Source organism: Macaca fascicularis, chromosome 3 (genome assembly GCF_037993035.2).
Source record: "Macaca fascicularis isolate 582-1 chromosome 3, T2T-MFA8v1.1".
Lineage (NCBI taxonomy): Eukaryota > Metazoa > Chordata > Mammalia > Primates > Cercopithecidae > Macaca > Macaca fascicularis.
In genome coordinates, this window is record NC_088377.1 from 85,484,443 (window position 1) to 85,508,569 (window position 24,127).

Here is a 24,127-nt window from a genome sequence, read left to right on the forward strand (position 1 = left end):
TAGAGACAGGGTTTCACCGTGTTAGCCAGGATGGTCTCGATCTCCTGACCTCGTGATCCGCCTGTCTTGGCCTCCCAAAGTGCTGGGATTACAGGCTTGAGCCACCGCGCCCGGCCGTTTTTGTATTTTTTAGTAGAGACGGGGTTTCACCGTGTTAGCCAGGATGGTCTCGATCTCCTGACCTTGTGATCCGCCCGTCTCGGCCTCCCAAAGTGCTGGGATTACAGGCTTGAGCCACCACGCCCGGCCGAATAATTTTTTTTTTAAGAGATACTGTCTGGTTCTGTTGCCTGGCTGGTGAGCAGTGACAGGATCATACATAGCTCACTGCAGCCTTGAACTCGTGGGCTCAAGTTCTCTGCCCACCTCAGCCTCTCAAGTAGCTGAGATCACAGGTATGTACTACACACTCAGCTAATTTTTTTCTTTTTTCTTTTTTGAGACGGAGTCTTGCTCAGTTGCCCAGGCTGGAGTGCGGTGGCAAAAAAAATTTTTTGTATTTTTAGTAGAGATGGGGTTTTACCGTGTTAGCCAGGATGGTCTCAATCTCCTGACCTCGTAATCCGCCCGTCTTGGCCTCCCAAAGTGCTGGGATTACAGGTGTGAGCCATTGCGCCCGGCTCAGCTAATTTTTTCTTTTAATTTTTGTAGAAGTGGAGTCTTGTCATGTTGCCCAGGCTAGTCTCAAACTCCTGCCCTGGTGGCTCATGCCTTGGCCTCCCAAAGCTTTAGAATTACAGGCATGAGCCACCATTCCCAGCCCAAAGTTGAATAATTTGTCCATGTTTGTAGTTTATCATTTATAGATGCTATTATATAAAATTTTCTGGTTAGACTGGTGTTCTTCTTTGACTCATCTTTGCCTTTTTTGTAACCCTAGTTCACTAGAAACTAGATTTTACTAACACACTTGGTTTATAAAACTGTTAGTAGGCAGACTTTTTTCTGGCATCCGTGTTTACAGTGATGACATATAATTTACAGTGATGATATATAAATCAGTAAAAGGATTACTATTGTCTACAATGAGAACCAGTTTTTTTCAACCTGACTCCACTTTCATCAAAATCTGAATCAGCTGGGCACAGTGGCTCATGCCTGTAATCTCAGCACTTTGGGAGGCCGAGGCAGGCAGATCACGAGGTCAGGAGATTGAGACCATCCTGGCTAACACGGTGAAACCATGTCTCTACTAAAAATACAAAAAAAAAAAAAATTAGCGGAGCGTGGTGGTGGGCGCCTGTAGTCCCAGCTACTCGGGAGGCTGAGGCAGGAGAATGGTGTGAACCCAGGAGGCAGAGCTTGCAGTGAGCTGAGATGGCACCACTGTACTCCAGCCTGGGCGAAACAGCGAGACTCCATCTCAAAAAAAAAAATCTGAATCAATGACATGAAGGTTGAGGCGTAGAGAGTGGCGAGAAAATGATTTTCCTGTTAGGAAAGGAAGTTAACATTTATTGGCTATTATGTGCTAGGTACAGTGCTAGGTGCTTTCTTATACATTATTGAACACTTCTTTCAATCCCTTCACAAGGGCAAGTTTTTTTGTTTTTTTTTTTTAAGATGGAATGGAGTCTTGCTCTGTTGCCCAGGCTGAAGCGCAATGGCGTGATCTTAGCCCACTGCAGCCTCCGCTTCCTGGGCTCAGGTTATTTTCCTGGGTCAGCCTCCCGAGTAGCTGGAAATTACAGGCATGCGCCACCATGCCTGGCTAATTTTTGCATTTTTAGTAGAGACAGGGTTTTGCCACGTTGGCCAGGTTGGTCTCGAATTCCTGACCTCAGATGATCCACCCACCTTGGCCTCCCAAATTGCTGGGATTACAGGCGTGAGCCACTGCGCCCAGCCTGCATGCTCTTTCTTTGTGGAACACCACCCACGCCAACTAAACTACATTCCCTGTTTCTCTCTTTTTTTTTTTTTTTTTTTTTTTTTTTTTTTTTTTTTTGAGACGGAGTCTCGCTGTCGCCTGGGCTGGAGTGCAGTGGCCGGATCTCAGCTCACTGCAAGCTCCGCCTCCCGGGTTTACGCCATTCTCCTGCCTCAGCCTCCCGAATAGCTGGGACTACAGGCGCCCGCCACCTCGCCCGGCTAGTTTTTTGTATTTTTTTTAGTAGAGACGGGGTTTCACCGTGTTAGCCAGGATGGTCTCGATCTCCTGACCTCGTGATCCGCCCGCCTCGGCCTCCCAGAGTGCTGGGATTACAGGCTTGAGCCACCGCGCCCGGCCCCCTGTTTCTCTCTTAAAGCACCCTGTTCTTTTCCTTCAGCACACTTGAACTTATAATTCACATATGGTATTTGTTTATTTCTTTAACATCTGACTCCCACTGCAGAGGACCATGAGGGCAAGGACAATGTCTATTTTGCTAATCACCAAATCTTCAGTACCTAGCACAGTGCCTGCAAACAGTAGGCACTGAGTGATCTGTTAAAGGAATAACTTGCAGGCTTATGCCTTAGTAGATTGGTAATGCCATCCACTGAGGCCAGAAACACAGAGGAACAAGAATTAACAATGGCTATTGCTACTGAAGTAACTCCACTCTTCTACATAGTTTTGAGGCTTCTATTAATCTGGGCACATTGCTCCATTCCTTCCTATTTCACTGGACACCCTTCCTCACAGTTGTCTGCACCTTCATCCTTATTTTTCCAAATTCTTACTTAGAAGCTCACCCTCTTCTTCTTCTCGAATTTAAGTTACCTTTTTTTAAAGACTCACTTCCCCAAAGTTGCTTCTCCTGATTCAAACTTTGGAACAGCTATCACCGGCCTGGATACAAATTTCTAAAGTGCCAGCCTGGGAAAATCCTATGAGAACAGAATCTCCACTAAGGCAGAAACTTGTTTCACTATTAACTCACCAACACCAAGAACACATTCTAGCACAGTCAATGCATCATACTGTGAAAAGAATTAAAGAATTTAAAGCTGGAATGAGTTGGAACAAATGTGAGCTGGTATCTTGGTTATCTGCAGGCTATGCGGTCTCAAGCAAATGACTAAGTTCACCTAAGTCCATTTCTTCAGTTAAGAAATGAAGCTGGTTCTCCCAGAAAGCTCATATTGCCCAGACTGTAATAGAGATGATGATGATAGGGTGATGGGCCTTTTTAAATTGTGGAAACAGGCCGGGCGCGGAGGCTCAAGCCTGTAATCCCAGCACTTTGGGAGGCCGAGTCGGGCGGATCACGAGGTCAGGAGATCCAGACCATCCTGGCTAACACGGTGAAACCCCGTCTCTACTAAAAAATACAAAAAACTAGCCGGGCGAGGTGGCGGGCGCCTGTAGTCCCAGCTACTCGGGAGGCTGAGGCAGGAGAATGGCGTAAACCCGGGAGGCGGAGCTTGCAGTGAGCTGAGATCCGGCCACTGCACTCCAGCCTGGGCGACAGAGCGAGACTCCGTCTCAAAAAATAAATAAATAAATAAATAAATAAATAAATAAATTGTGGAAACAGGCTCACGCCTGTAATCCCAGTACTTTAGGAGGCTGAGGCGAGAGGATCACTTGCGGTCAGGAGTTCAAGACCAGCCTGGCCAACATGGCGAAACCCCATTTCTACTAAAAATACAAAAATTAGCGGGGAATAGTGGCGGGAGCCTGTAGTCTCAGCTACTTAGGAGGCTGAGGCAGGAGAATCACTTGAACTCAGGAGGCGAAGGTCGCAGTGAGCTGAAATCACACCCCTGCACTCCATCCAGCCTGAACAACAGAGCGAGACTTCATCTCAAAAAGTAAATAAATACATAAATAAATAGTGGAAACACCGCGGAAGAAAAACGATCGCTGAAGAGCCTGTGCACTCACATACATCCTTTAATTTTTACAACAGCTTCCGGGGGAAGGCGATTCCACTTTAGAGTTTTTCTTCCTTTCTAGCTGGGAGTTACCCTCCAAATTTTAACCTAATGATGTAAGCAAAATAAGCACACTGAAGAGGCTGAGAAGAAAAACGGCTCACGACAGTCTGAGCTCTGTGAGGTCTGCAAAATGTATAAGGCCTAGAGGGACATCAGTATGGGACTTCGGTTATGCCCACCCCCTGCCCCCACATACACAATCCTATGCACACCCAATTGTCTAAAGTCATTTCATTCCTGACTATCGGCCTCATCCATTACCTTTTTTTTTTTTTTTTTTTTTTAAGACAGGGTATACTCTTGTCTCCCAAGCTGGAGTGCAGTGGTGCGATCATGACTCACTGCAGCCTCGACCTCCTGGGCTCAAGAGATCCTCCTGTCTCAGTCTTGACAGTAGCTGAGGCTACAGGTCCGCGCCACCAAGCCGGCCCCATTATCTTCGTATTCTTAGAATTTGTAATAGACCCCGGACGCGGTGGCTCACTCCTGTAATGCCAGCACTTTGGGAGGCAGAGGCGGGCAGATCACCTGAGGTCAGGAGTTCGAGACCAGCCTGACCAACACAGGGAAACCCCGTCTCTATTAAACATACAAAAATTACCTGGGCATTGGGGCGCGCGCCTGTAGCCCCAGGACTCCGTCTCTAAAAAAGGAAAAAGAATTTATCATACAAATAACAGGTAGCCAATTGATAGTTTTTTGTTTTTTTTTTTTGAGACAATGTGTCGCCCAGCTGGAGTGCAGTGGCGCGATCTCGGCTCACTGCAACCTCCGCCTCCCGGGTTCAAGCGATTCTCCCGCCTCAGTCTGCCGCGGATTGCCAGGGTCCGCGCTGAGAGGACGTCAGGGGAGTCAGTCCCCCAGAATAACGGCTGAGCATGAGGGCTGCCTAACCTTGAAATCCAGCGCCCTCCTGATCCACACGTCCTAAGACGAATAAATCCTCACAGTCTTTGTGAAAACCCACCAGCAGAAGCACGTCCAAAAGTCTTCACCTCCCCAAACAAGTGTCAGAAGCGGGAAAACCAACGCCGCGAATGGGCGGGAAAGCCACAGCGCCTGCAATCGCTTCACCTTATTAGCTAATTTTGCTGTCCTTCTCAGTGGCCCGCCTCCCTTGCTCGCGGGCGATATTTTCATTGGCTTTCGTCCGCTAGGCGTCCAATCTCATTGGTTTGCTTTTCTGTTCGTCAGGTTTGGGTGCCTGGTGAAAGGCGGAGAGGGCGTCACTATTGGGCTGGAAGCCCCGCCTCCGCGTGCCGTGTGCAAAAACAAACAGCCGTTAGGTAGGCGGTGCCGGGGGGGCGGGGTCTGGCTAGAAGGAGGCGCGCGATTGAACAGCCGCTGGGGTTCGAACCAGTAAGACAAGCAGGCATTGGCCGCAGCAGCGCGAGGCGGGCACGGGGTATTGTCCGGCTCCGGCGGCGGCGGTCGGTGCTGCGAGAGCGGCGGCGGCGGCGCGGGTCGTCAGCGGGAGGGCGCGCGGCCGAGCGGAGGCAGAGTCGGCGCCGAGAACATGGTAAGAGCGGCCGGGTGGGTCTGGGGCACGGGGCCTAGGACAGGGCCGGGGGAGCAGAGCGCGGAGGCCCCGGCGTCGGCGCCGCTACCTGTGGAGTCGGGAGTTTGCGGGTGTCGGGGCTTCGTCCGGCCGAGCCCTTCGCCACCCGCCGGGGGGCGCCATATCCCGGCTGCGGAGCCCGACACGGGTCCCCGGGTGAGAGCTGGGCCTGGCTGGGTAGAGCGCGAAGTCTGTTCCGATCCGGACAGGTCTGTCCCGACGCTGGTGACGCTGCACCGCCCGTCTTAGAAGGGGGAGGACGCCAGAATCCGGCTTGGAAAGGTAGAAACAAGTGCCGGATCTTAATGTGATCGCTCCTCTGTATGAATGAGGTCAAACCGGCTGCCGCTATACAAGTTAGATAAGTCTTTGGCGATGTTTGGTTACGTAATCTCTCTGGCAGTCAATTTGAGGGTTTCTGCGAAAGGGTGCTTGTATTTGTGGTCTTTTGAGCTACAAAGAATGGTTTTATAGACCAGAACCACACGATTTGTTCTAGGTGATTGCACAGGTTTGAAATGAACGCCCATTATCTTCTGACCCCCATGCAGTTTGCGGTTTTCATTATAAAACGGTACTTTCCTTTGCCCTTGCTATGAATTTTCAGTCTTAAAGCATTCATCTTTTCATTCTGAAATTCAGATCTAGATTAGAAAAGTGTGGCTTTAAAAAAATGAAAGTGAATAGAACTTCAGCCCCATTTTAAAGTTGAGGGAAAGGAGAAAGTGCTAAAGGATACGCTCTGAGTTGCATCAAAGATTGTGTAAAAATAGTAAGACTGTTATTATGGAATCTTATTTTTGCCGGTATTCGTGCTTTAAGCATTCTGTTGAAAGGTTACTTCAACGGGAGCTACCTGCTTAAAAGTTAACACCAGGCTGTCATTTCTTATACTGCAGATAATATTAGATGATTTGTGCTTGATGTGTCAGATACGGTATTTAATAGACTTAACACCTAACTATAAACAGATTGGCCAGTCGAGAGGACAAAATGTTTGGTTATTGTAAAATACCCAAATCTTATATCTGGAATAGACTTTAGGGACAATTGCTTCCAACGTCTAACGTATAGTTTATTGTTATTGTAAAGTACTATACTTTAACAAACTGAGGTACAGCCTACATCTAATCTGTTAACGGATTTGCTCAAACAGATGATTTTCATGATTGTAGTTTTTTGTTTGTTTTGAGACGGAGTCTCAGTCTGTCGCCAGGCTGGAGTGCAATGGCGCGATCTTGGCTCACTGCAACCTCCATCTCCTGGGTTCAAGCGATTCTCCTGCCTCAGCCTCCCGAGTAGCTGGGACTACAGGTGTGCGCCACCACGCCCAGCTAATTTTTTGTATTTTTAGTAGAGATTGGGTTTCACCATGTTGGCCAGGATGGTCTCGATTTCTTGACCTCGTGATCCGCCTGCCTCGGCCTCACAAAGTGCTGGGATTACAGGTGTGAACCACGGCGCCCGGCCGATTCTAGTTTCTTAGATATTTTTCAGTCTCTAGTGATACGCTATATGTTTTACATCCACTTACCAGTAGCTAAAAATACATAAGTATTAACATAAGCTAAAATGCAGGAGACATTGAGTTGTCGTTCTTGATAGATTTTAAACCTGAAAGGAAGTAAGCAGATGTCTGTTAAAACTGACATGAAAGTGTCTTAGTATCCAGTTTGCAAGTTTATCCAAGTGAAATGAACTCCCTCTTCCTCTTGTGTGTGTGTGTGTGTGTGTGTGTGTGTGTGTGTGTGTGTAATTTTTAAAAACCAGCAACCTTAACTCAGGTTAATATGAAGTCAATTCTTGGAATTAAAAAATTATATTTGGTTTCTCAAGCACCAATTAAAATGAATGTTCAAAGTAGGGAGGCTATATATACAGTTTGAGGGGATATCGGAAAGAAAGTAATTATCCATTTATTATATAATTTTATATTCAGATAAGTTTGATACCATGAAAGTTTTCTTTTGTTAAGTATGAGAATTGTATCGAGAGTCTCTAAATATTGGAACTAGTCATTTAATGTATTGAGGCTTTTAAAATCTGACTATATGTCTACTTCTTTAAAAAGCAAATAGAACAGCAAATATGACGTATCTGAAACAGTGAGGATAAAATTGCTTTAGCAGAGTAGTTATTATATGACCTGGGGAGCCTGGGGAGTTTTGTAGTTGTTGGCTTTTCATTAGTGACTAGTTCTTATTTTTTCCAATCCAGTCATAGGAAGACAGTGATTATAATTTTAGATGCCAGTTGAGAGGTTTTTAAGTGTTATATATTAGGCAAATAGAGATAAAAAGGGTTTTTTATTTGAGAAGTAAGACCTGTCTTGTTAGGGGAGCCGACCTCAAAAATCCAAAAATTATATTTTTCTTATATAACAACATAGTCAAAATTATTGAAATATATGAGGCATTCTGGTAGAAATCAAGAGCATCTCAGTTCTTACTGATAAACTTAAATCAGTCTCTTGCTGAATTACCTAATGTAAGAGAGTGAGTATGAATTAGTTCTTAGATTTTTATTTTTCCTGTTTCTAATACCTGCCAAGGTTTTACTGTTTTTCTTCCATATTATCTTGGGTGACGCGCTTAATTCACTTAGACGTGATTAGAGGAAGTATACAGGGGTAATTTTTAGCTTTAAAAAATCTTTAAGGAAAGGGTTAGCTACAAAGGGGATATGCCATTTCAAAGCTTACTATCTGTTTTGAAAGTATAGCCCCTCAAACAGCCAATCCTGTAAACTGATTTAATAGTAAAGAAATAATCTATTTGGCCGGGCGCGGTGGCTCACGCCTGTAATCCCAGCACTTTGGGAGGCCGAGGCGGGCGGATCACGAGGTCAGGAGATCGAGACCATCCTGGCTAACACGGTGAAACCCCGTCTCTACTAAAAATGCAAAAAATTAGCCGGGCGGGCGCCTGTAGTCCCAGCTACTCAGGAGGCTGAGGCAGGAGAATGGCGTGAACCCGGGAGGCGGAGCTAGCTTGCAGTGAGCCGAGATCGCGCCATTGCACTCCAGCCTGGGCGACTAAGCGAGACTCTGTCTCAAAAAAAAAAAAAAAAAAAGAAAAGAAATAATCTATTTAAATGGTAAAAACAAAATATATGAGAGAAAATTAGTTTTCTTAAGTCAGACCCTTAGTATTTCCTCCTTAGAGGCAAATAGCATTTCTAATTTATTGTGTCACCTTCTAGAAATATGTGTGTACACACATACCCCATATTTACTTAATAGCTCATTACATTTGCACATACTTTACCTTTTTCATGCAGAAATAGGGTTTTTTTTAAGCGTACAGTTCAGTGGCATTAAGTACATTTATAGTGTGCAACCATCGCTGCCATCTGTCTCAAACTTTTTCATCTTCCCAAGTAGAAACTCTACCCATTCAACAGTAACTCGGCCAGGCGCAGTAGCTTACGCCTGTAATCCTAGTACTTTGGAAGGGCAAGGCAGACAGATCGCTTGAGGTCAGGAGTTCAAGACCAGCCTGGCCAACGTACGGAAGCCTTGTTGGTACTAAAAATACAAAAATTAGCAGGGTGTGGTGGTGCACACCTGTACTACCAGCTACTTAGGAGGCTGAGGCAGGAGAATCACTTGAACCCAGGAAGCAGCTACCCCTGGCAACCACAAATCTGCTGACTAGGAACTTTACTATTTTAGGAACCTCATAAGTAGAATCATATGGTATTTGTCTTTTTTGTAACTGTCTTATTTTCCTTAGCATAATGTCCTCAAGGCCCATTTATGTTGTAGCTTGTGTCAGAATTTCCTTTTTAAAGCTGAATACTATCCCATTATATATATATGATTTTGTTCATCCATCATTGGACACTCAAGATTGTTTCCACCTTTTGGCTATTCTGAATAAAGCTTCTGTGAACATGGGTATACAAGTATTTGTTTGAATCCTTGCTTTCAATTTTTGGGTGTGTACCTAGAAGTGGAATTGTTAGACTATATGACAATTCTGTGTTTAATTTTTTGAGGGTTTTTTTTTTCTTGGAATATGCTTTATTTTTCTGAGAGTTCTAAATATTTCTGTGGAAGTAATATATGTTACATTGACATTGATTAAAATTGTGAAATATTTCATGTATGCATAAAAGTTATATTGACTTGCAAGATTCTTCAATCTGGAAATTGATAAATATGTTAGCTTTTAGAAATCTCATATTTTTCAGCCTGGCACTGTGGCTCATGCCTGTAATCCCAGCACTTTGGGAGGCCAAAGCGGGTGGATCACTTGAGGTCAGGAGTTCAAGACCAGCCTGGCCAACATGGTGAAACCTCATCTGTACTAAAAATGCAAAAATTAGCTGTGTGTGGTGGTGCACACCTGTAATCTCAGCTACTCAGGAGCCTGAGGCAGGAGAATCACTTGAGCCTGGGAGGCGGAGTTTGCAGTGAGCCAAGATTGCCCCACTGCACTCCAACCTGGGCAACAGAGCTAGACTCCATCTCAAAAAAAAAGAAAAAAGAAAAATCTCATATTTTCAATAAGCGTTTAAGGTTTGACTTCTTTGATAGAAATTATAAAAGGTGATAGAATCCCATGTATATGAGGAAGAGGATCACCTACATATTTTTAACTACCTAAAGTAAAAGTAGAAGAAATTCTGTTTCCAGAATATTTTTGAAGTAGTGTTTTCAACTCTTTTCATTCAAAAAATTTTTTTTGCATTTAGGCTGGAGGCAAAGCTGGAAAGGACAGTGGGAAGGCCAAAGCTAAGGCAGTATCTCGCTCACAGAGAGCTGGGCTACAGGTAATGAATCCATGCTGTCGTTACATTACTATTTTCTTTACTGTTGTAATTTATGACCTATGTTTCATCGATTACAGAAGTCTACTTGTATTACTACAAACTTTTTTTTTTTTTTTTTTTTGAGACAGAGTCTCGCTCTATCACCAGGTTGTAGTGCAGTGGTGCGATCTCGGCTCACTGCAACCTCTGCCTCCTGGATTCAAGCGATTCTCCTGCCTCAGCCTCCTGCATGGCTGGGACTACAGGTGCGCACCACCATGCCCAGCTAGTTTTTGTATTTTTAGTAGAGACGGGGTTTCACCATGTTGGCCAGGATGGTCTCAATCTCTTGACCTCGTGATCCGCCCGCCTCAGCCTCCCAGAGTGCTGGGATTACAGGCGTGAGCCACTGTGCCTGGCCGAGAAATACTTTTAATCAGGAAACTTGGAAGGCCAAACTGTAAACTGTTATCCTCTTGGCAGTGGTAAGCCATTGAGAGTTTAAGCAAGAGGACAGCATGATCCAGATGATACCGAAAGAAGGGGGATGGGAATTTATATTGATGTGCACATTCTGTATTTTAGGTTTCCATGTATATTCCTAATTAGAACTTATTTTAAGGCATACTTAATTTGAAGTAGAAAATGGAAGGCCAATGGAGATTATTGCAGTGATTTAGGAATAAAGTAACATACTTGAATGGGAAGCAGTAGAAATCATGTGTGTGCAGAAAATAGGTGAAGCAGTATAAGGTTAAGAGGAAGTCAGAAGTTTCTCTAAGGCTTAGAACCTAAGGAACAGAGGAGTTTGTAATAGGGTCAAGTTATGAGTAAATTTAAATGGGATCATTTTGAAGTTCACTAAAACATCCACGTGAAAATGTCCAGAAGTTGGAAACATGAGTTCAGCTTTCTAAGAGAGGTGATAGAATTAGGAATTTGAGATCATTTATGTAAAATTGATAGTTTATGTTATGGATGAGTTTCCTAACCTAAGAGAATGAGAAAGGAGCACAAGGATATTTGAGGACCCCTCAAAAACTTTAAGAAAAGGCTGAGGAGTAGTCAGGGTTGGTATGAGAATTCTGAAGTCTAAGAAGAAATGTTTTTGAGGGCCTACTGTATGCCAGACAACATACTGGTTACTAAGGATACAAAGGAAAAGAAGACATAAATCTTGCTCTTAAGAAGCTTTTGGTCACTTAGAGACGAAGTATAAATGCAAAAAAAAAAAAGATTGCTTGTGTTTATTAAGGAAGTAAAATGTCACTGCTGGCCTTCAAAAGTACTGTTTAACAGAAACCAAGTTAGGGTTAGGAAAAAATGGGTGACAAGAAAGTAAGGGTTTCAGGATTTGTTTTTTAAATTCAGTCTTTGGAAAGAGACTTTCTAGACCGTAACTGGAAGCAGTTTTCATAGATTGTGAAGTTTTCAGTAAAGTCTGTAGAAGGAAAGAAACCAGCGGAAAGGAAGTAATTGTAGCTGTTGAAATAATGCAACAGTGAAGGCATGAGGTAGGCCTGTAAGAAAGGGCACAGACAGGCTGGGCGCAGTGGCTCATGCCTGTAATCCCAGCACTTTGGGAGGCCAAGGTGGGCGGATTACACAAAACCCCGTCTCTACTAAAAATACAAAACAGCCAGGCGTCCTGGCGTGCCTATAATCCCACCTACTCAGGAGGCTGAGGCAGGAGAATCACTTGAAACCCGGGAGGCGGAGGTTGCAGTGAGCCAAGATGGCACTACTGCACTCCAGCCTCAGCGACAGAGTGAGACTCTGTCTCAATAAAAAAAATAATAAAGGGCACAGACAAGTGGGATTAGGATACTCTGAAATGAGAAAAGTACCCTCTTTTTCGGAAAGTAGAATCACAATGAGATAATAGTACTGATTTTTCTTAACTATCAGATCACCTCTTGAAACTGAAGAAAGAACATTTAATAAGATCTGAGGAAGGTATTGGAGGTTCAAAGTTGCATGTGCCTTTTATCTGAAGAAATTAACTAGACAGGAATTTGATCCATGGGTCATGTTGAATGTATAGTTGATGACAGCCCTGCATGGTTTTTCTTCATTTTAGAGTGATATTCTCCATATTAAGCAGAGGTTAAAGATTTTGATTTTGATTACCAGAACATAGACACAGGCCCTGGGAACTGTTAATTGCCTAATAGATTTGACTTCTGATATGTGTGATCAAGTTTTTTATTATTTCATGCTTACTCACATTTTTTCAGCCTTTGATTACAGTCAGTGCAATGTTAAGACTCTGCAGTGCTTCCCACTAAGACATCTCTCTTTTAGTTTCCTGTGGGCCGCATTCACAGACACTTGAAGACTCGCACCACAAGCCATGGAAGGGTGGGTGCCACTGCTGCCGTGTACAGTGCTGCGATTCTGGAGTACCTCACTGCAGAGGTTTGTACAGGAATGTCTGTTGTATATGGCAGTCCAGAAGGTGCACTAGTCTAAGTGACATAAACCCATGGAATATATTTGAAAAAAGACATATTATGCTCATTGGGGCTTTTTTGTTTTTTTGGAGATAGAGTTTCACTCTTGTTTCCCAGGCTGGAGTGCAATGGCCAGTCTCCGCTCACTGCAACCTCTGCCTCCCGGATTCAAGCAATTCTCCCACCTCAGCCTCCCAAGTAGCTAGGACTACAGGTGTGCACCACCGTGCCCAGCTAATTTTTGTATTCTTAGTTGAGACAGGGTTTCACCATATTGGCCACACTGGTCTCAAACTCCTGACCAGGTGATCCACCTGCCTCGGCCTCCCAAAGTGCTGGAATTACAGGCTTGAGCCACCACGTCTGGCCTCATTGGTTTCTTTAACAGCGCAGTTTGAGATGCATCTTGTCAGCTATTACCCAATACTAATGTGAAAGAACCTTGGTGTACTTGTTTTTAAAGCTAAGCAAGGGACTGGGCACGGTGATTCACGCCTGTAATGCCAGCACTTTGGGAGGCTGAAGTGGGTAGATTGTACACTTGAGTCCTGGAGTTCCAGACTAGGCTGTGTGACAGAGCAAGACCCTATCTCAAAGTAAAAAAAATTTTTAAAGTTAAGCAAAGGCCAGCAATCTCTTATCTTTTATTTTCATTTATATAAATAAATATATATGGCTCAAGCCTGTAATCCCAGCAGTTTGGGAGGCCGAGGTGGGCGGATCACGAGGTCAGGAGATCGAGACCATCCTGGCTAACACGGTGAAACCCCGTCTCTACTAAAAATACAAAAACTAGCCGGGCGAGGTGGCGGGCGCCTGTAGTCCCAGCTACTCTGGAGGCTGAGGCGGGAGAATGGCGTGAACCCGGGAGGCGGAGCTTGCAGTGAGCCGAGATCCGGCCACTGCACTCCAGCCTGGGTGACAGAGCGAGACTCCGTCTCAAAAAAAAAAAAAAAAAAAAATATATATATATATATATATATATTTTATATATATATAAAAATATATATTTTTTTTATTTTTTTTGAGATATATATATATTTATTTATTTATTTTATTTTTTTTGAGAGATATATATATATATATATATATATATATTTTTTTTTTTTTTTTTTTTTTTTTTTTTTTTGAGACGGAGTCTCGCTCTGTCACCCAGGCTGGAGTGCAGTGGCCGGATCTCGGCTCACTGCAAGCTCCGCCTCCCGGGTTCACGCCATTCTCCCGCCTCAGCCTCCCGAGTAGCTGGGACTACAGGCGCCCGCCACCTCGCCCGGCTAGTTTTTGTATTTTTAGTAGAGACGGGGTTTCACCGTGTTAGCCAGGATGGTCTCGATCTCCTGACCTCGTGATCCGCCCGTCTCGGCCTCCCAAAGTGCTGGGATTACAGGCTTGAGCCACCGCGCCCGGCCATAAATATATATTTATATTGAGACTGGGTCTCACTCTGTCACCTAGGCTGGAGTACGGTGGCATGATCATAGCTCATTCCAACCTCAAACCTCCTGGGTTCAAGGGATCCTCCTGCCTCAGCCTCCCTGGTAACTGTGACTTCAGGTTTGTGCCACCACACCTGGCTAATTTTTTTTTTTTTGAGATAGAGTCTTGCTCTGTATCCCAGGTGGAGCGCAGTGGCACAATCTTGACTCACTGCAACCTCCACCTCTTGGGTTCAAGCAATTCTCCTGCCTCAGCTTCACCAGTAACTGGGATTACAGGCACCTGCCACCACACCTGGCTAATCTTTGTATTGTTAGTGGAGACGGGGTTTCACCATGTTGGCCAGGTAAGTCTTGAATTCCTGACCTCAGGTGATCCACCCACCTCAGCCTCTCAGAGTGCTGAGATTACAGGTGTGAGCCACCACGCCAGTTGCTAATTTTTTATTTTTATTTTTTGTGGAGTTGGGGGCTCCCTATGTTGCCCAGACTGGTTTCCAACTCCTAGCCTCAAGTGGTCCTCCCAAGGTGCTGGGATTATAGACATAAGCCACCATACCCCAGTGAACTTTGAAGTATGTATATAATCAGTAGAAGTATTTGTGAAGTTACAGCATAATGTTTTAGTTTATGAAGATTTGCGATGATGTAAAGTTTTGCCAGTGTGATGATACATAAAAATCACAAATATGATATTAGAAGTAAAAGACTCAATCTGTTCTTCTGGTTCTCTGCAGGATTATACATACAAAATTGCTGTATCTTAGTTTGAAATTTCAGGAAGACAAGTTAATTGGGCAAGAGTTCTTAATTCTTGGGTCATAGACCACCACTTTCCCCATCCGTATTCCTTCTAAAAAAAAAATCCATTGGGAAGTCGTGAAACTTCACCTACATTCCAGGCTGGGGAAGTAATTTGAGTAACATTCTGGTAGAAACAGAAGGGTCTTACTTGGGGAAGATGTGATTGGGAGCTAGGCTGAGGAATTTAGCTTTTAATCTGTATGTCAGTTATCATTGCTGTTATTTTTTCATTAATCTCACCAAGTCATCTGTGTCCCACTGGGAATTTAACATTGAATTATGGATATTATGGATAGTTTCAACTTAGCTGTGTCATGATTAAGAGGTGTTTTGTTTTTTGGGGTTTTCTTGTTTGTTTTGAGACAGGGTCTCTCTCTGTCTCCCAGGCTGGAATGCAGTGGCATGATCTCTGCGCATTGCAACCTCTGCCTTCTGGGTTCCAGCAATTCTCCCACCTCAGCCTCCGGAGTAGCTAGGGCTAGCGGTATACATCACCACACCCGGCTAATTTTTGTTATTTTCTTGTAGAGACAAGGTTTTGCCATGTTAGCCAGGCTGATCTCAAACTCCTGGATCTGCCCACCTCAGCCTCCCAAAGTGCTGGGATTACAGACATGAGCCACCTTCTATTAAAAGAGGCCACCTGGCCTCTTGTATTTTTTTAAATTTTTCAATTTTAATTTTAATTAAAATACATTTTTAAACTTTTCTAAAAGCGTTAAGAAATTTCATAGCTGGGCACTGTGGCCCACGCCTGTAATCCCAACACTTTGGGAGGCTGAGGTGGGCGAATCATGAGGTCAAGAGATCAAGACCATTCTGGCCAACATGGTGAAACCCCATCTCTACTAAAAATACAAAAATTAGCTGGGCATGGTGGCGGGCACCTATATATAATCCCAGCTACTCAGGAGGCTGAGGCAGGAGAGTTGCTTGAATCCAGAAGGCAGAGGTTGCAGTGAGCCGAGATCACGCCACTGCACTCCAGCCTGGCAACAGAGCGAGACTGCATCTCAAAAAAAAAAAAAATAAAAGGCCGGGCGCAGTGGCTCAAGCCTGTAATCCTAGCACTTTGGGAGGCCGAGACGGGCAGATCACGAGGTCAGGAGATCGAGACCATCCTGGCTAACACAGTGAAACCCCGTCTCTACTAAAAAATACAAAAAACTAGCCGGGCGAGGTGGCGGACGCCTGTAGTCCCAGCTACTCGGGAGGCTGAGGCAGGAGAATGGCGTAAACCTGGGAGGTGGAGCTTGCAGTGAGCTGAGATCCGGCCACTGCACTTCAGCCTGGGCGACAGAGTAAGACTCCGTCTCAAAAAAAATAAAAAAATAAAAAAAATAAAAAATAAAAATAGAAAGAAATTTCAGCTATTAAGGATTGTGCAGAAATAGACCACGTGGATATATTAAAATATATGACTTTGGCTGGGTGTGGTGGCTTATATTCAGCATTCTGGTTCACAAGGTTCAAGCCCCATCTAAGCACCCCTTTTTTTTAATCTTTGGGAACTTTGGTGAAAATGTTTAAAGTTAACACAGTGAGTCATGCCTATAATCTCAGCACTTTGGGAGGTCAAGGCAGGCAGATCATTTCAGTCCAGGACTTCCAGACCAGCCTGGACAACATGGCAAAACCCTGACTCTACAAAAAAAATACAAAAAATTAACCAGATGTGATAGTATGCACCTGGAGTCCCAGCTACTGGAGAGGCTGAGGTGGGAGGATTACCTGAGCCCAGGAGGTTGAGGCTGCAGTGAGCCATGTATTGCACCACTGCACTCCAGTCTGCATGACAGTGAGACAGTGTCTTAAAAAAAAAAAACAGGCTGGGCGCGGTGGCTCACGCCTGTAATCCCAGCACTTTGGGAGGCCGAGGCTGGCGGATCATGAGGTCAGGAGATTGAGACCATCCTGGCTAACATGGTGAAACCCCGTCTCTACTAAAAATACAAAAAAATTAGCCGGGAGTGGTGATGGGCGCCTGTAATCCCAGCTTCTCGGGAGGCTGAGGCAGGAGAATGGCGTGAACCCGGGAGGCGGAGCTTGCAGTGAGCTGAGATCGCGCCACTGCACTCCAGCCTGGGTGACAAAGCAAGACTCCGTCTCAAAACAAACAAACAAAAACAATTTAGGTCAAGATTAGACAATGAATGTGTGGGTGCAGTTAACCTTATTTATTTATTTTTTTTTAAATGGACTCTTGCTCTGTCGCCCAGGCTGGAGTTCAATGGCACGATCTCAGCTCCTGCAACCTCCACCTCCCGGGTTTAACAACTCTCCTGCCTCAGCCTCCCGAGTAGCTGGGATTACAGGCGTGTGCCACCACACCCGGCTGATTTTTGTATTTTTAAAGTTCAGTTGATTCTCATGTATACCCAACACTGCTCTATTTAAAACGAAGAGGTGGCCTGGCACAGTGGCTCAGGTCTGTAATCCCAAAACTTTGGGAGGCCGAGGCAGGCAGATCACAAGGTCAGGAGTTTGAGACCAGCCTAGCCAATATGGTGAAATCCTGTGTCTGGTGTTTTGGTTTTTTTTTTTTTTTTTTTTTTTTTTTTTTTTTTTTTTTTTTGAGAAGGAGTCTGCTCTGTCGTCCAGGCTGGAGTGCAGTGGCGCCATCTCGGCTCACTGCAAGCTCTGCTTCCTGGGTTCACGCCATTCTCCTGCTTCAGCCTCCTGAATAGCTGGGACTACAGGTACCTGCCACCACGCCTGGCTAATTTTTTTTGTATTTTTAGTAGAGATGGGGTTTCACTGTGTTAGCCAAGATGGTCTCGATCTCCTGACCTCGTGATCTGCCCATCTCAGCCTCCCAAAGTGCTGAGATTACAGGCGTGAGCCACTGCGCCCAGCCAAAACCCCATCTCTACTAAAAATATACAATTACCCGGGCATGGTGGCATGCGCCTGTAGTCCCAGCTGCTTCGGAGGCTGGGGCAGGAGAATCATTTGAACCCAGGAGGCAGTGGTTGCAGTGAGCTGAGATCACGCCATTGCACTGCAGCCTGGGCAACACAGCAAGACTTCATCGGAGGCCGAGACGGGCGGATCACGAGGTCAGGAGATCGAGACCATCCTGGCTAACACGGTGAAACCCCGTCTCTACTAAAAAATACAAAAAACTAGCCAGGCGAGGTGGCGGGCGCCTGTAGTCCCAGCTACTCGGGAGGCTGAGGCAGGAGAATGGTGTGAACCCGGGAGGCGGAGCTTGCAGTGAGCTGAGATCCGGCCACTGCACTTCAGCCTGGGCGACAGAGTAAGACTCCGTCTCAAAAAAAATAAAAAAATAAAAAAAATAAAAAATAAAAATAGAAAGAAATTTCAGCTATTAAGGATTGTGCAGAAATAGACCACGTGGATATATTAAAATATATGACTTTGGCTGGGTGTGGTGGCTTATATTCAGCATTCTGGTTCACAAGGTTCAAGCCCCATCTAAGCACCCCTTTTTTTTAATCTTTGGGAACTTTGGTGAAAATGTTTAAAGTTAACACAGTGAGTCATGCCTATAATCTCAGCACTTTGGGAGGTCAAGGCAGGCAGATCATTTCAGTCCAGGACTTCCAGACCAGCCTGGACAACATGGCAAAACCCTGACTCTACAAAAAAAATACAAAAAATTAACCAGATGTGATAGTATGCACCTGGAGTCCCAGCTACTGGAGAGGCTGAGGTGGGAGGATTACCTGAGCCCAGGAGGTTGAGGCTGCAGTGAGCCATGTATTGCACCACTGCACTCCAGTCTGCATGACAGTGAGACAGTGTCTTAAAAAAAAAAAACAGGCTGGGCGCGGTGGCTCACGCCTGTAATCCCAGCACTTTGGGAGGCCGAGGCTGGCGGATCATGAGGTCAGGAGATTGAGACCATCCTGGCTAACATGGTGAAACCCCGTCTCTACTAAAAATACAAAAAAATTAGCCGGGAGTGGTGATGGGCGCCTGTAATCCCAGCTTCTCGGGAGGCTGAGGCAGGAGAATGGCGTGAACCCGGGAGGCGGAGCTTGCAGTGAGCTGAGATCGCGCCACTGCACTCCAGCCTGGGTGACAAAGCAAGACTCCGTCTCAAAACAAACAAACAAAAACAATTTAGGTCAAGATTAGACAATGAATGTGTGGGTGCAGTTAACCTTATTTATTTATTTTTTTTTAAATGGACTCTTGCTCTGTCGCCCAGGCTGGAGTTCAATGGCACGATCTCAGCTCCTGCAACCTCCACCTCCCGGGTTTAACAACTCTCCTGCCTCAGCCTCCCGAGTAGCTGGGATTACAGGCGTGTGCCACCACACCCGGCTGATTTTTGTATTTTTAAAGTTCAGTTGATTCTCATGTATACCCAACACTGCTCTATTTAAAACGAAGAGGTGGCCTGGCACAGTGGCTCAGGTCTGTAATCCCAAAACTTTGGGAGGCCGAGGCAGGCAGATCACAAGGTCAGGAGTTTGAGACCAGCCTAGCCAATATGGTGAAATCCTGTGTCTGGTGTTTTGGTTTTTTTTTTTTTTTTTTTTTTTTTTTTTTTTTTTTTTTTGAGAAGGAGTCTGCTCTGTCGTCCAGGCTGGAGTGCAGTGGCGCCATCTCGGCTCACTGCAAGCTCTGCTTCCTGGGTTCACGCCATTCTCCTGCTTCAGCCTCCTGAATAGCTGGGACTACAGGTACCTGCCACCACGCCTGGCTAATTTTTTTTGTATTTTTAGTAGAGATGGGGTTTCACTGTGTTAGCCAAGATGGTCTCGATCTCCTGACCTCGTGATCTGCCCATCTCAGCCTCCCAAAGTGCTGAGATTACAGGCGTGAGCCACTGCGCCCAGCCAAAACCCCATCTCTACTAAAAATATACAATTACCCGGGCATGGTGGCATGCGCCTGTAGTCCCAGCTGCTTCGGAGGCTGGGGCAGGAGAATCATTTGAACCCAGGAGGCAGTGGTTGCAGTGAGCTGAGATCACGCCATTGCACTGCAGCCTGGGCAACACAGCAAGACTTCATCGGAGGCCGAGACGGGCGGATCACGAGGTCAGGAGATCGAGACCATCCTGGCTAACACGGTGAAACCCCGTCTCTACTAAAAAATACAAAAAACTAGCCAGGCGAGGTGGCGGGCGCCTGTAGTCCCAGCTACTCGGGAGGCTGAGGCAGGAGAATGGTGTGAACCCGGGAGGCGGAGCTTGCAGTGAGCCGAGATCGCGCCACTGCACTCCAGCCTGGGTGACAGAGCCAGACTCCGTCTCAAAAAAAAAAAAAAAAAAAAAAAGAAATTATTTTAAATTATATTTTAGGCTGAGTGCGATGGCCCACACCTGTATTCCCAGCACTTTGAGAGGCTGAAGTAGGAGGATCACTTGAGGCCAAGGGTTTGACACCGGCCCTGGCAACATAGTGAGGTCCCATCTCTTTTATTTTTAAAAAATTTAAAAAATACATTTGAAAACTTCTAAAAGCATTAGGAAATGCATTTCAGCTATTAAGGGTTGTACAAAAATGGACTATAAGTATATATTAAAATATGTGACTTTGGCTGGGTGTGGCAGTTTACAGTTGTAATCCCAGCACTTTGGGAGGCTGAGGCGGGTGGATCACGAGGAGGTCAGGAGATCAAGACCATCCTGGCTAACATGGTGAAACCCGCCTCTACTAAAAATACAAAAAATTAGCCGGGCGTGGTGGCGGACACCTGTGGTCCCAGCTACTCAGGAGGCTGAGGCAGGAGAATGGTGCGAACCCGGGAGGCAGAGCTTGCAGTGAGCCGAGATTGCGCCCCTGGCCCTCCAGCCTGGGTAACAGAGTGAGATTATGTCTCAAAAAAAAGAAAAGAAAAATGTGTTATCAGTTTATGTAATGTTTGTGCGTTTTGTATGTACAAATGCTAAGTGATCCTTCATTTGGAATCCAACGTCCTTCATTTGATATGCTAATCATGGATGCTTTGTAGGTGCTGGAGCTGGCAGGTAATGCTTCTAAGGATCTCAAAGTAAAGCGTATCACTCCGCGTCACTTGCAGCTTGCAATCCGTGGTGATGAAGAGTTGGATTCTCTTATCAAGGCTACCATAGCTGGGGGTGGTATGTATTACTACTTAAGCCTTGATTCTTACTGGTCTTTCTGACTAATATATCGTTCAGATCAATGATACAGTATATTTGATTGGTTAACTAGAAAGCATATAAACTTTAATTTCATAAATATTAAATCTATTACAATTCTAAGCTTCTTTTCATAATGATCTGAATAAATATTTCTCCTTATACTCATATGTAATGCTATTTTTATTTTAGCCAGTTCTTTATCTAAATTTCATATGATACTTAAAGCCTGATGTTTAACATATTTCCCATACCTTTTTAACTGTGTTTGAAAAATGAGTTGGAGAAGTCGCATAACATACATTGGGAAGGGTTGAAATAAATACACTTGAAAAGTGGGTCAGGATCAGTGAAAGTGAGAGGTAAGTTGGTAGTTCTTAATCTTATTTGGATAACCCTCAGAGAACATCATGAAAGCGATGGTTACAGCTGGGCGCGGTGGCTCACACCCGTATCTCAACACTTTGGGAGGCTGATAGGCAGGCGGATCACCCGAGGTCAGGAGTTCAAGACCAGCCCGGCCAATGTGGTGAAACCCCGTCTCTACTAAAAATACAAAAATTAGCTGGGCATGGTGGTGCATGCCTGTAATCCCAGCTACTCAGGAGGCGGAGGCACAAGAATCACTTGAACCCAGGTTGCAGTGAGCTGAGATTACACCACTGCACCCCAGCGTTGGCGACAAAGCGAGACTATCTCAAAAAAAAAAAAAAAACTGTGGTTACTCTTCTCGAAAAATGCACAGAAAGTCACACAATTTTACATACAGTTTTAAAGGGTTCACAGACCCGTGGGGGGTAGCCATTGGTTTAGATAGTTTAACAGTATCAGAATATGAAAAGGGACTTAATTTCATTTTTTGTATAATTAACTTCTTACTTGAGACAAAAACTTTAAAAGTTTTTAATAACTTTTTTTAATTTCATTCTAGGTGTGATCCCTCACATCCACAAATCTCTGATTGGAAAGAAGGGACAGCAGAAAACTGCTTAGAGGGATGCTTTAACCAACCCTCTTCCTCCCTGTCGTTGTACTGTAACTGGGACAGAAGAAATAATGGGGATATGTGGAATTTTTAACAACAGTTAAATGGAAAAGCATAGACAATTACTGTAGACATGATAAAAGAAACATTTGTACGTTCTTAGACTCGAAGTTTGATAAAAGTACCTTTTCATGTGGTGACAGTTGTGTGTTGATTGGCTAGGTTTCTCCCGCGTGTTTTATACAAAAATGGAATTGATAAACCATTTTTTACAAAATTAATTTGTCTCAAAACTGTTCTGTTCATGATGTATTAGAAATATTTTACTCAGACTTTAAGTATTTTAAATCTCAGATTGGTTATTCAGAGTAACCTTGGAACAGAAATTGGGAATATAGCTTTACAATGATTGATACCATGGTATATTGACTCTTACATGCTATTGATCTGTAGCACCATTTTTTACAAACCACTAGGAAAAAAACCTGCCAATTAAATCATGATACACCATCAATTATGAGACATCCCAATTTGAGAGGTGTTAGATTATGGAAAAGTGTGCATTTATGACTGAAATGCTAATGGAATTATTTGAATTCTATACTGAGCACTTACCATTTGCCAGGCCCTTTGCTGAGTGCTCTACTGACTAAGAAATTTTATTCCCCCCACATTATAGATGTGGAGTCTAAGGGTCACAGAAATTGTATGCTATGCCAAAAAACATTCAACTAGTAGATAGAAAATGACAGAGCTATGATTCAAACCTAGATCTGGCTGACTTCAGACCCTGATGTTCAGTTTATCAAAGGTTTTTCCTTTTGGTTTAAAATCCCAATTTTTGGCCAGGCATGGTGGCTCACGCCTGTAATCCCAGCACTTCGGGAGGCTGAGGCTGGTGGATCACTTGAGGTCAGGAGTTCGAGACCAGCCTGACCAACATGGTAAAACGCCATCTCGACCAGGCACAGCGGCTCATGCCTGTAATCCCAGCGCTTTGGGAGGCCTAGGCGGGCGGATCACAAGATCAGGAGATTGAGACCATCCTGGCTAACACAGTGAAACCCCGTCTCTACTAAAAAAAGAAAAGAAAATTAGCTGGGTGTGGTGGCACGTGCCTATAGTCCCAGCTACTCGGGAGGCTGAGGCAGGAGAATGACGTGAACCGGGGAGGTGGAGCTTGCAGTAACCCGAGACGGCACTACTGCACTCCAGCCTGGTGACTGAGTGATACTAGGTCTCAAAAAAAAAAGTCTCTACTAAAAATACAGAAATTAGCCAGGCATGGTGGTACATGCCTGTAGTCCCAACTACTTAGGGCACTGAGGCACAAAAATCACTGGAACCCAGGAGGCAGAGGTTGCAATGAGCCAAGATCACACCACTGCACTCTAGCCTGGGCGACAGAGTGAGACTCTGTCTCAAAAAAATAAAATAAAATCCCAACTTTTAGTAGTCTCTTAGTGATGCAGTAACAGTAATTTGTACAATCTTTTAAAAATTATTTTTATTTATCAGTTTCCAAGAAACTTTTTTTGTTTTGAGACAGGGTCTTGCTCTATTGCTCAGGTTGGAGTATAGTAGCGTCATCCTGGCTCACTGCAGCCTCCACCTCTCAAGCCCAAGCAGTACTCTTACCTCAGCCCTGCAAATAGCTGGGACCGTAGGGACATGCCACCATACCTGGCTAATTTTTTTATTTATGTAGAGACAGAGGTCTCCCTATGTTGCCCAGGTTGGTATTGAACTCCTGGCTCAAGCCATCCTCCCCCCTTGGCCTCTGAAGTACTGGGATTACAGGCATAAGCCACCATGCCCTGCCCTAAATAACTGTTAAACTTGAGTTAATGTACTAGTAGACCCTTAGAAAATTATATTTTTCTGCTTGCAAGTCTTCATTAAAGAAGGAAATTTTTTAATGTTTTATAGTATAATGCTCTCCAAACTCATTTTTTTAAACATTTTATTATGGAAATTTGCACAAATACACAAAAAGAATAGCAGAATGAAGCCCCGTGTACCCATCCTCCAACTTCAACAGCTGTCCTGTGGTCAGTCTTGTTTACCTGCATCCCCACCTGTCCCCTGCCCCAACCCACAGGGATCAGTTTGAGTCCCATTACAGGCATAGTATTTTCGTGTCTGTGTGATCAGAAACATAATTCAAATACAACTCTAAAGATAGAG

General features: G+C 44.6%; 1 protein-coding gene and 1 long non-coding RNA gene across 5 annotated transcripts; one reads left to right on the forward strand and one right to left on the reverse strand.

The window, feature by feature from the left end:
- Positions 1 to 4,234: 4,234 nt before the first annotated feature.
- Positions 4,235 to 4,906, reverse strand: LOC135970155 (uncharacterized). Its single transcript, XR_012432487.1, has 3 exons — positions 4,762 to 4,906; positions 4,469 to 4,510; positions 4,235 to 4,367 (listed from the first exon to the last, which is right to left on the reverse strand). It is a non-coding gene; the product is annotated as an uncharacterized lncRNA (long non-coding RNA).
- Positions 4,907 to 5,258: 352 nt separating this feature from the next.
- Positions 5,259 to 22,221, forward strand: H2AZ2 (H2A.Z variant histone 2). 4 transcript variants are annotated; one of them, XM_005549660.5, is made up of 5 exons: positions 5,259 to 5,386; positions 10,124 to 10,201; positions 12,485 to 12,598; positions 20,805 to 20,934; positions 21,887 to 22,221. In XM_005549660.5, the coding sequence occupies exons 1-5, from the start codon at positions 5,384 to 5,386 to the stop codon at positions 21,946 to 21,948; spliced, it is 387 nt and encodes a 128-aa protein (XP_005549717.1). In that variant the 5' UTR covers positions 5,259 to 5,383; the 3' UTR covers positions 21,949 to 22,221. The 4 variants fall into 4 exon arrangements, with proteins under 4 accessions (XP_005549717.1, XP_065398083.1, XP_005549718.1 ...); XM_065542011.2 differs by lacking the exon at positions 20,805 to 20,934; XM_005549661.5 differs by lacking the exon at positions 12,485 to 12,598.
- Positions 22,222 to 24,127: the final 1,906 nt, after the last annotated feature.